Source organism: Pararge aegeria, chromosome Z, assembly GCF_905163445.1.
Source record: "Pararge aegeria chromosome Z, ilParAegt1.1, whole genome shotgun sequence".
NCBI classification, from domain to species: domain Eukaryota; kingdom Metazoa; phylum Arthropoda; class Insecta; order Lepidoptera; family Nymphalidae; genus Pararge; species Pararge aegeria.
In genome coordinates, this window is record NC_053208.1 from 23750017 (window position 1) to 23762702 (window position 12686).

General features: G+C 36.8%; 1 protein-coding gene across 1 annotated transcript in view; it reads right to left on the reverse strand.

Annotated features, from left to right (window-relative positions):
- Positions 1-1831: 1831 nt before the first annotated feature.
- Positions 1832-12686, reverse strand: part of LOC120636083 (transmembrane protein 198) — a 45959-nt gene continuing 35104 nt past the window's right edge. The window contains exons 5-10 of the mRNA XM_039907373.1: positions 8377-8452; positions 6921-7012; positions 5478-5622; positions 4592-4728; positions 3630-3842; positions 1832-1907 (exon numbers count right to left, since the gene is read on the reverse strand). Of these exons, the coding sequence (XP_039763307.1) occupies positions 3642-3842; positions 4592-4728; positions 5478-5622; positions 6921-7012; positions 8377-8452 (651 nt within the window). The 3' untranslated portion in view covers positions 1832-1907; positions 3630-3641. The remainder of the gene's footprint in view (positions 1908-3629; positions 3843-4591; positions 4729-5477; positions 5623-6920; positions 7013-8376; positions 8453-12686) is intronic.

A 12686-nucleotide genomic window follows, 5' to 3' on the forward strand; every position in this document is an offset into this window, starting at 1 on the left:
TATAGACTTTAAACAATTATGTAATCTTATCATTCTAAATGACTTGGAGCATAGTGATATTATGGGAATAATAATCTTTGTAAATAAAGCAGATTATAAAACAACTGTTTAGTGAAAACATAAACCTTTTTGACATGATAAACTAATATAACCTTAAGTTTACTGTTTCTTTTTTTTTTTTTTTCATTCCATACTGTTTATCACTTAGTCGCTATATGAAAGTTAAAGTATGGCAGTGTTTATATTTATGTAAGAATAAAAGAGCAAAGGAGAAGGTCCAATGAAAAGTATATATAGATTTAATTGTTGCGCTATGAACGGTTGCTAAAAAAAATGAGTATCTGTCCAAATAAAATAAAAAAAGTACAATAGAATCTGTAACATGCCAAAATGAAAAGCAACTTTTTGGATTTTATATTTAACACCATGCACGTTGTAGCATCTCTATAACCAAAATAGAAAAATATGAATACGAGCATCAATGTGCAAATTATGACTTTACCCTCACGAGTTAATCTTACCAAATCAAAATATTGATTGTACGTTATGGGCAGTGCCAAATTAGCTATAGCTCTATTTTTTGTGATATGTTTGTGACAAGAACCGTCAAAATAATGGTCCTTCTCCTTTAATAGTACACTGAATATTTTCATTTACTCAAATTATTTTAACTCATTTTACGAAGAGCGTTGTAACAAGCAAACTATATTTGTTCTGTAATGTCAAAAGTAACTTCACACACAGCCATATGTATATTTTATATACACAACCGTACATGCGAACACAATTATACAAGTGCACGTAAAACGCCACAGAGCGGGAGTCCAAGGCCATTCGTTTAATATCTAAAAAACATTGTCCCAAAATGTATGTTCCTATATGGCAGTGTTCGGATAGCCAGTGGTTTGTGGGGTATGCCCTCTTCCTATACAAATCCAATCAAACAATCTTCAAACTATTTCTTAACCAGTCCAAAAGGTTTGACAAATCAACGACAAAAGACACATGAGACATTAAAAAAAAATTCCAAACAAAATATTTAACTTTAGCGACTGGTGTTATATAAGAATCGGGCAAAACTAAGCCACTGTTTTAGTTCCTAACTATGTTTTAACAACATAACATTTAGTAACAGTAATTCCTATTAAGTATACAAATATAACAACACTGTGGTTGTTGCGTATTATATATAGTTGTCGCAGACATGTATTCTAAGATTTTCCAACGGCCGATGCTTATTATTATTAAGAAAGATTAGAGTACTAAATTATGTATAGTAAACCGTAAGTAGACTTTTAAAATTATGTAAGCAAAAATTCAGTAATATAGGGCAGTGCTTTGAAAGTAAATCGAACGTTAGCTGTTAATTTTATAGCGAATAACTTTTTGAATAAATTCGTAAATACTCAATCCCACTTCTGATATTGGAGTTTTCTGTTTTTTATTTAATAAATGGGAAAGTACTTGAGTTAATTCCAAAATATATATAAGGAAACATGCTAAGAATTAACTCAAATAGTATTCTTAATTTACTTCAAATTGGTCGGAATTTTGTTATGATTGCTTGCATAATTTTAAATTCCCTAAGTGTAACTGTAAATGTATAACTACATACAAAATATACAATAAGTAATTTAGTAATATAAGTATAAAAAAAAGAAAGGCCTTGAACCCCACACGATATGCAATATAAAATCGCGATAATAATGATAGTAAATAATTAATTAATTATAGTAAATTATAATTTCGCATGGAATACAATTAATACATCGATAATAATAGCTAATATAATAATAAAATAATGTTAACATAATGAGTGGATCTCTTCTATGATAATACTGGATGTTTAAAATGAATATAATTTCTTTTTGGTCACCTACATTCGAGGAATCTTCAGTCATGATAACCTGTAACAAACCATATACATTTGAATCATAATACCCATCTGAAGACTAGTCGACCTCCCTGGCGCACTTGCGAGATTTTGGGTTTATTCGGAATTTATCTACCTACTAGGTATATAGCTAGGAATATTTGGGAATACATAATATCTGATCATGGAAACTCGACAGCAGATTTATCTCCCCCGAGTGGGAAACTCTGAAAATGGTGTCGGGTAATCCCACCCCTGACTGTTTTGGGGCAGGGGATGCAGAATGTCGAGAGGGTACGACAGCACATACTTTGCTTAAGTAGCAACACTAATATTCGATAGTTCAATGGAAGATAAGAAGGCAGAATGCAGAAGGTTTTTCCTACAAGTACGCTAAAGTAAAAGGCAACTCAGAAGAAATAAGAGAACAAATATTTTTAACGTTTTTGGTTTTACGTTTTTTTTTTTATAAATTCTCTTGTCCTTGATGAACGTTGTGTTCATGTAAAAATAATGCCGTTAAAGTGCAGGAAGAGTGTGGAATAATTATGGATGTTCAAAAAGTGAGTGACAGAAGATGGGTCTGGAAATCCCCGAGGTAGGCTAGAAATGCCGTGAGCTTTGAAGAGGAAAGTACACACACGGCGATACGTGGCGAGTTATAAAGAGTGGAATAGGGCGATGATCTATGCATAGAAATGGAACGGGCGTAAATAAAAGCTAAATCAAAGAGGGAATGAAATGAGTTAGAAGTCAAGGACGGAACACAATAAAGGGAACCCCGACAGTTATTAGCGATTTAAAAGGAAGTAATGATAAGAAATTAAAAAAAAACATTTACTGAATGGGAAAAGTGAAATGGACAATCGCCGATGGTAAAAAATAAACTCGAGACACTGTTCAGATAAAGGGTTCAGCTATGTTTTAGTCTACGTTTGATTTCTTCGAACTCTGATTTCTTCCAGCCATCTTAGACTTAGACTGCTGGAGTCTAAAAATGTAAATGTGCTGGACAATGTTAAACTCCCCAAATATAGTTATGAGTAGCGAGTAATAAAGTCATATTCTCTTAGGTGAGGAAGACTGGGTGACATACTCTTTGAAGTAGAGGAAGGGCAGGATGGAGTAGCCTCACAAACAAGAGTTAGAAAAATCACACCAGACCTCACACGATAAGGAACACTGAAGTGTCTGGTGATAGCAGGGCTCCTCTTTGTAGCTTAGCTAATCTCTTTGGTCAAAGAATCTTCAATACTCTTTTAGATCAACAAGCAGACGCTCCAAGAAAGATCAAGAAATAATAACGGAGTGGGGGGCTGAATGGTCGTGAGAAGGGTAGGTTCACCCTTCTCTATCATGGATTACCACAAAGTAACGCCTTCTTCTATCCAATATCCAATACTAATGGAGGACACATACTAAAGTATTGTCAACATTTTAAAATGCGATATCTCACGTGTGGGTAGGACTAGTGCGAGGCGCGTATCTGATTGAGATTATAACCTGAGAAAGTCTCAGGCGCATCGTTAGAGCCGGTCTACATTTCAGCTAGATGAGATTTTGAATTTTTAGAATTTTACATTAGTGTTACACCCAAAATGCTAAATCTCGCCGGTAAAAGCTGCGTTGGCAGACCTCAGACGAGGTGGACAGAGACATCAAACTAGTCGCTGGACCCAAGAGGTGTTTGGAACTCCCTAGAAAAGACCTATGTCCAGCAGTGGAAGGCTATTGGTCAACATTTTGATGATCTCACCTGTGGGCAGGACTAGTGCGCGGCGCGTATCTGATTGAGATCATCGTCCGAGTCGGTGTGAGGTGCGTGGTCGGAGCCGGCCAAAACAGTGAGGTGCGTGGAGTCACTCTGCAGTGTACTGCACTCGCCACCTCCGCCTATTCCCGCCACGCCACTTGCGCTGGCACTCCAATTGCCACATTGCGCTTTCTTCTGGAGCGCTTGCACGTACGACTGCAAGGAAATGCCAAGTAGCAGAGAATTAAAAACATACAGAAACCGTGTATACGACTAATGTTGAAGCATCAAAAACCACTCCACTTTAGTAGTGTTTCTCGAACAGGCCGTTAGTCACTTTAGCAGTTGGCGGTAATTATTTTATTTCTCATGGACTATACTTTTGCAATACAATGGGAAGAATGGGAAAAGTTTTTTGAGCTAGCATCATTCCTCGGGTATGGAATGAGATGTGCGCGAGGCGTTTTCACTTTATTTGGGAACAATGCGCTGCATGCAATAATGGCTGAATGAGGGTTCTGTAAGTTTTTAATTCTGTGCTGATAAACGTAATATTTAATCCTCTTGGTAGTATAAAATATGATCGTAAATCGCCTGAAATTCTTCCAGACAGTATTATTTATTAAATTGCAATTAAATTGATAAAAGCAATTATATTTATCAAGAATTAACTAAACCTCAACAAGGTTAAGCGGTATTACACGCCGGGACAGCTTCTGAGGTCAGAATGATACCATAGTGGGCCGGTAATGCGTATATTAACGAATCAATAGATAGTCACTTTGAGTAGACAAACACTGAAACATAGAGGTACACGCTGAATCTAATTGAAATATCTTTATGCCTATATTACTCTTTTGACAGGAACATTTTTTTTATTTATTATAGCATAAAGCAACCCTGCTTTGCGTACCTGTAATTCCAAACATTTCAGCAGCAATGTCTACTGTCCAGTTTTTACTGACCTGTGAGATGACGTCACCGTGGGCGGTACGCACTTGGTACAGATAGCGGTACTTGCGCTGTTTCATCTCGGCACGCTGCTCTCGTGTCACAGGCCTCGTCGCGGCAGCTTTCAAGCGACGCTTCTGTGCGCTTATACCTTAAACAATTCGTCTTAAAATTGACCTCGTAACTTTGTACTTGGGAATGGTTATCTCTAACTGTACTGAATTTAAATTCTAATCTTTCTAGTACCGCAATAAACTATTTTTGATTTATTTTAATGTTTTGTTATTCGTATTCGGAGGTGTGATTGCATTGGGCAGAAGCTCGACTTTCCTTTCGGAGGGCCGAGTTCGAATCCCAGCACGCACCTCTAACTTTTCTAAGTTAAATAAATAAATATACTACGACAATCGGTGGCGTGCACTTCATACATGCACAAAAGCACTGCCTACCCTAAAATTTATATACATAACTCGTATAGGAGGAGGATTTTTGCCGTTTCATGCCATTTTCCTGCTGTATGCATACCCTGGTGCCCAGGTGTGCCCAGCGAAACCCAGTGCACGCCACTGACGACAATACACACATCGCCATCTAGCCCCAAAGTAAGCGTAGCTTGTGTTATGGGTACTAAGATGACTGACGAATAATTTTATCAATAATACACATAAATACTTATACAATATTGAAAAACACCCAAGACACTGAATAACGTTCATGTTCTTCACAGAAACATTTTTCAGCCCATGGCCTCGGACTCAGAAAGCAGGGTCGCTGCCCACTGCGCCAATCGGCCGTCGTCGATGGGAGTTATGTGCGTTTTAAGAAATTTAAAATATCACATCGTGGGGAAACAAGCATGCCCGGTGCCCGATGATGGACAGTATAGTGTCAAACACTCACTCTGTTCATGGTGCAGGCCAGTGGCAGTGAGTGCGGCCTGAGCGCAAAGACCCACGATGGCGGCAGCGGGCCAAGCGGCTAAAGCGAGCCAAGACAGGCGACACGGGGGAGGTAAGGCTGGCTCTAACTTGGCCCTTTCCCACACCTGAAACGTTATAATTTCACATGAATAAAAATATGTATAAATTTGAAATTTTAAATATCCTCCGATTACCGTGTAACATTATTCCGTATCAATTTTGACAAATATTGAGTGAGTTGTGAATAAAAGTATGTGATTCACCATATTGTGTTTTCGGCCACCTTGGACCCGTTTGAAACTGGAACGTGGAATAAGAGAAATTTACCCCCGTTTATTATTACATATATTATGTTTGGATATTATTTCCACTTGTTCGCCGGTGCTCTGGGAGTTGATAAAGCTGTGGGAGAAGATAAATTTGTATCCTTTCCCCGGGGAGGAATGTCTCCTGCCCATGCTAGCCTTGCTTGTCGACAACCAAAGACCTTACCGGCACAGTGGTAGGCGCTCTGGTCTTATAAGTGGGAGGTCCCGGGTTATATCCCTATCCCCGGTGTTAGCAATTTGGAAATTTATAATTTCTGAATTTTCTCTGGTCTGGTCTAGTGGAACCTTCTCTTCGGCCGTGGCTAGATACCACCGTACCGACAAAGAAATGCCACTGAGCGATTAAGCTTAGAAACCATAGGGCCATAGGTTTGATATAACTAAAACCCAATAATGGTAATAAATATTGATAATTGAGTTATGCTTATTAAATTTAAAATGATGTTTGAATGGCAAGTGCTGAGTTTCTTGCCGGCTCCTTCTCGGTAGGTTCACCTTCCGAACCAGTGGTAGAGTCACTACGAACAGACAAACTTATTGTTTCAAACGTGCTTATATTAAGCCCACTTGAAATAAATTGATTTTGATTTTTTTTCTTATAATTGGCATCATAAATCTATAAAACGAAGTTTACATTATTGCAACTTTAGTAGCCCGCCACTATTTTAGTCTGCATCATCGCCTGTAGTCAGGTGAGATTCCAATCTGTCCCTACTAGAAAGCAGCGGGAAGACGGACCGGAAATAATTGGTTTGATCTGTCCCCTCTGCCAGGGGACCATATCAAACTTTTTTCCTATCCATACTAAGGGCAAACCGCCTGAGTATGGCCACCAATAGCTAATTTGTATTGAAAAATAAACCCGTACACAGTACTGCATGCAGCATTTGTACCACCGGCAGTCTATTCTCCTCTTCTTTTTTTTCTTTCCTAATTCAAAGGTTGCCAGGCAGATATCGCTATTAAGCGATAAGGCCGCCTTTTGTATTCTACTTCTTTCTACATGTTTCTGTTTTTATTATATTTTGTATATATGTTAATGTTGTGGTATACACATAAAGAGTTTAATAATGCAGCTTTACAGATTAACTAACCCATTTGAGCATGATCATGCGCTCCAAGAAGTAGTCGATGCAGGCAGCGATCACTGCGCCACCGTAAACGCTAGTGCCGAACACCGTCAACACTGTAACACATACAAACACACAGTAATATATCTATCTATAAAGTACAATATTTATTTATTTTATTTAAACATCTTTATTGCGTAGTAAAGGAGAAATTACAAATATACTTTAAAAAAAAAAATTGAAAGCAAAAGGCGACCTTATCACCTAAAAGTGATCTCTGCCAGGTAACCTTAACGATAGTGCACAATAATAGATGAGTGACGGGAAATCGCAATTAAAATAAACAATACATAAATTTACACACTTAAGTACATACTACTAATAACTCATATAATAAATTATTAAAAGAGATAAATAAAATAAGATATAAATATGTATATATATATATATATATTACAGGTATTTATATATATATATATATATATATACAATAATAAATATTTATATATATTTACTACAGATACAATGCTATTGACGAGGTTGTTATGAATGAAAGTAAATTGGTAGATCGCAGTGTCACTTAAAACCTGGTTAGAGTAGTCTCAAGATCTAGCAACACAATGCTTTTGAGCATGTAGCCTAGTTACACTCACATAAATTACATGCGGTACAAAGTTCACTTTGTTCTAGTCTAAATTTAAATAGGCGAAGACAAAATAGTACCATTACATTTTCTCTTTTGTTTATGAACCGATTGTTTTTTTTTAATTTTCATATCATGTAGCTATTGACGAGGTTGTTTATGAGTGAAAGAAAATTGGCACAGTGTCACTTAAAACCTGGTTAGAGAGATCTAGTCAGAGCAACACAAAGCTTCTTAGGATGCAGCCATAGGCGATATTATGTTAGACATTGCTGCCGCGTAGAAGGCAATAGATCTGTAAAATAGTGTGCCTATTTGTTGGCCGGATATTAGACTTCCTTTACAACTATATGTACATCCGGCCGGCGTTGTTCATCTCGCCTAGACTGGACATCCGGTGTAATAGCGAACTTGTTGCGACATGTTTAGATTCCCGCTACGCCGTCGGGAGTCTGACCTTTTGAGTGATTTCATTAACGAGCGTCTGCCTTATTATAATTAACGCTCGGCTAACTTATTAGTGATAACGACGCCTGGGCAAATACAAAGTTATATTAACTTTCTAGACAAAGTTGCCTTACTTTTTCAGAGCTCTGACTAGTTATATATTAATTAAAAAGAAGTTCACTAATAACCATTTAGTAAAAAATACATACGTGCGGTAACACAAGTGTGGGTTCGCAAGTTTACAATGATATTATTATCGATACATAATATATGTTTTTTAATTACATCGATATCAATACATCAGAGTTCGAAGCTTACAAACTCAGACGAAAATTTCCCATTACGAAAAAAAATAGGACAAACAAACGGTTATTAATTGTAAAAACTCACCTTTCTTCCAGTACAAGTTGAGGACCGCGAAAAAGATTCCAGAAACCAGCATGGCCACCACAACGCAAAGCCAATACTGTAACAATATATAAGACATATAGACGAGTTAATATTTATACTGAGTATTAGAATCCTTCATTTAAAAACCTTTTTTTTTTTGCCCGTCTCTCGGTCTAGTAGTTAGACCATTCAACTACGTGTCACAAGATAGAGCCTGCATTATCAGCAGTGGCGTGCATAGAGGGTATGCAGATGATATAAAATGAAGAAAATGTCCAGTACGAGTTATAAATACTTAAGGGTTGTCTTTTTATAACTCTTACAATGCCTATACTTGGGTTTTTTTGAAACTCGATTATCAGGTGTATTTTGGGTGTTCTGTTAGGAAATTCAGATTCGTCGATCGTCATTATCAACACATTACCGGGCAACTACAGGGCACGGGTCTCCTCTCGGAATGAAAAGGGTTCGGGCTGTAGTTCACCACTCTAGCCCAGTGTGGATTGGAGGACTCCATACACCTTTAAGAACATTACGGAGGTCTCTCTGGCATGCAGGTTGCCTCACGGTGTTTTCCTTCGCCGTTAAAGCAAGTGACATTATTAATTGCTTAAATTAAAAAGGCACATAGCCCCAAAAAGTCAGAGTTGCGTGCCGGGGTCGAACTCGCACCCGCAAAAAGAGAAGCCGAAACCTGCACCGTACACTCAATAGAAATGAAATTTCTTACATAAACTCTACTTCACATTAAAATCGAATTATTTTTCTCCGTATGGCTACTTCATATTACTTATTTCTCTCATGTATCGACAAGTGCTCTTGACGCGTCCTTCAAAGATCCCTCTCAAATCTCTTAAAAAAAATATGTTAAGTAGTCGCGCTAAAAATGGCAATTATAAAATTCACAATTTATTCATTGTGTTACAATGTATGACGAGCGATGGGAATGTAATGTATTGTATAGAAGCGGTGATAGCGCTTTCGAGGGGGCGAGTTCAAATACCAACACGCACCTCTAACGTTTCTAAGCTAAGTGCGTTTTGAGTGATTAAAATATCACTTGCTTCATCGGTGAAGGAAAACACCAAAATTCAAAATTCAAAAATTCTAAATTCATTTATTTCAAGTAGGCCTAATATAAGCACTTTTGAAACGTCAAGTCTGTCTGTGTGTAGTGACTCTACCACCGGTTCGGAAGGCAGATTCTACCGAGAAGAAGCCGGCAAGAAACTCAGCAGTTGCTCTTTTCCAACATTAACAATTTACATTTTACATTTTAAAATTCATTTTTCTATCTTGTGAGAGATGAAAGCGGTGCCGGATGCTTCCAAGCAACCTTGTCATTAAGAAATTCATCAATTGTATAATACCTCGCTTATAATAAATGTGTTTTAACACATTCTTTAAACTTATGCATTGGTAGGTCCAAAATTACTTTAGGAATCATATTATAAAAGCGTATACTCAGTCCCACAAATGACTTCTGCACGTTTCGCAGACGATATGCAGATGTCACTAATTTATGACCATTTCTTGTAAGTAGACTGTTTATATCCACTTTTTGTTTAAAAAGACTAATATGTTGTCTTACAAATACTATATTGTTATAAATATATTGTGAGGCTACCGTAAGGATACTTATTTCTTTAAATTTTTCACGGAGGGATTCACGTAATTTAAGTTTATATATTGACCGTACAGCTCTTTTCTGCAATATGAATATAGTTTCAATATCAGCAGCTTTGCCCCATAATAAGATCCCGTAAGACATCACACTATGAAAGTACGCAAAGTAAACAAGTCTAGCTGTTTCTACGTCACCGTGAGGAAACCTGCATGCCTGAGAGTTCTACATAATGTTCTCAAAGGTGTGGTAGGAGTCCATCAATCCGCACTGGGCCAGCGTGGTGGACTACGGCCTTAACCCCTTCTCATCGTTGGAAGAGATCCGTGCTCTGTTGTGGGCCGGTAATGGGTTGGTTGTAACCTGGGACGCGTGTATACTATCGCTATTACGAGCAGCAAAACATAGTTATATATAATATGTTTTTGTTCAAGGTCAGGGATGTGAATGACTCTGGTTTGAAAACCTGCCAAGTTTAATAAGATTTTGTTGTAATAAAGGTACCTACTATGTTTATGGTCATCGAAATATTCAAATGGCTTTATACGGTGGTTATTACTCGTCAACATTCTTTATGACAGCATTCAGTTTTAAGTGGGAGATCACGGGTTCGATTTCCGGTAGGGGTAATTTCGGAATCTAGGATTTCTAAATTTTCTCTGGTCTTGTCTGGGGTGGGAGGCTACGGCCGTGGCTAGTTACCACCTTAACGAAAAAGACGTGCCGCTATGGGATTCAGCATTCCGGTACTATGATTGGTTTAATATAACTGCCAAATGCCAACCCTAAACAGGTTAGCCCGATACCATCTTAGACTGCATCACCAATTACCATCAGGCGAGATCACATTGAAGGGCTAACTTGTAGTGGAATAAAACAATAAAAAAAGCTATTGCATCCAAATTGTCTAAGTATTAAAATTACTTCATGTTTTGTTATGTAAGTATTAATTATTACAATTTGCTAAATTCCGAGTACCTAACGATAACCAGAATTTGTTATTAAAAAAAAATTCAACATTAATTTTTTAAGACCATCCAGGTTTACCTACGCATAAATGTGTGTAGCTCCGAAAAATCGACACTTTTTGAATTTAGCCTTAAAGGCTGGCGAGCTACCATCCTAAACAGCAGTTTTCTAATTTAATTTACATTCAAGGTGCTAAAGGTAATAGGGTGCAACGGGCACAATATACGAGATCTCTGTTCTCAAATTCCGTGCAATGACTCCTTTGTTGTCTGCGACCCGTAAAGGAAGCCACTTTAGCTACGACCGGTATTGGGAAATTTGATCGTATTGTCGGAGATTGAAAATAAATCATATGCACGTATTCAACGGAAGCTGGCTGAAGTTTGTTATGTAACTCCCCATTTAGATTTTAGTTAGATAGGTCGTGACGAACCACCGCTACGGTTGATTTTTTTTATTTTTATTACAGGACACGGGTTTAAACTCAGACTGAGAAGGGTGGAGGCCAAAGTCCACCACGCTGGCTAGGTGCGAATTGGTAGACTACATTTGCCATTGAGACCATTACGGAGAACTCTCAGGCATGCAGGTTTCGTCACGAGATTATCCTTCTTAGCAATGTTTAATAGCAACGCACATGAGTAACTCCGAAAAACATCGAGACATGTGCGGGGATCTTTAACATTATGTATTTTTTACGTAAACAAAAATTAAGGAAAAGTAATGTCTATACTTCTGATTGCAGGTATATAATCTGTCCAGTAGGTACCAAATAAAGGTATCAATCAAATAGGCAAAAAAAAATTAATTTTATTACATACAAAAACGTAAATATAATTTTTTAAATATTTTATTGACAAAAACGATGTTTAAAAATAAAGTATAAATTCAACTGAATTGAGTGGTGACCCCTTTTTTATATAATATTTGTAAAATTGTGGGTACATAATAAGTAAACATTTAATTAAACAGACAGTGTGCAAATGTTTTAAAAAATAAAGAATAAAATAAAAATTACATTACAAATAAATAGACAAAGTCGGTTAAGTCTGTTAATAAAACGAAGGTTTAAATAACTTGGAAAATACAATGAAATTTTCTTTTTTTAAATCTATTTACTGATTTCTATAGGTGTATTCATTGCCTTCTTCTTGATCTTTCATTAAATTTATTATACTGGTGGGAGTGGAGCGGAGTTAAGCTCCACCCACGCAGCCTCCATGGTGATATTTTAATAAGTACTCGATATGAGTATGAAAATGAAAATAATTTATTTTTTATCAAAATCTCATTAAAAGACAAGAGCCTAAGACGCCCATTTACGTCTGAAAATATGATTATATTATTTTATTATTTGGCAATCTTTGTACAGTCATGTTATTTCAGTTTAATATTTTCTTCATTTCAGTGGAATTTTTACAAAGAAGCGGCTATCTTAGGTAAAGGTACACGAACTTATTCAGGGACATGACAAGTGGCTGATTTCATTATTTCCAAGACATGCACATTTTCAAGATGAAATTCGCGCAAAGAATAACAATACGCTCAGCTTTGTGTGACTGCATAGAGAGAGAATATATTTTAGAGTAATGTTTAAGGGGCATCATGCTCCTCGGAAAATACCTACTAATAATATAAATGTGAATGTAAGTTTGTTTATTACGCTTTCACGGGAAAACTACTAAACCGATCTTCATTAAACTTTTTATACATATTC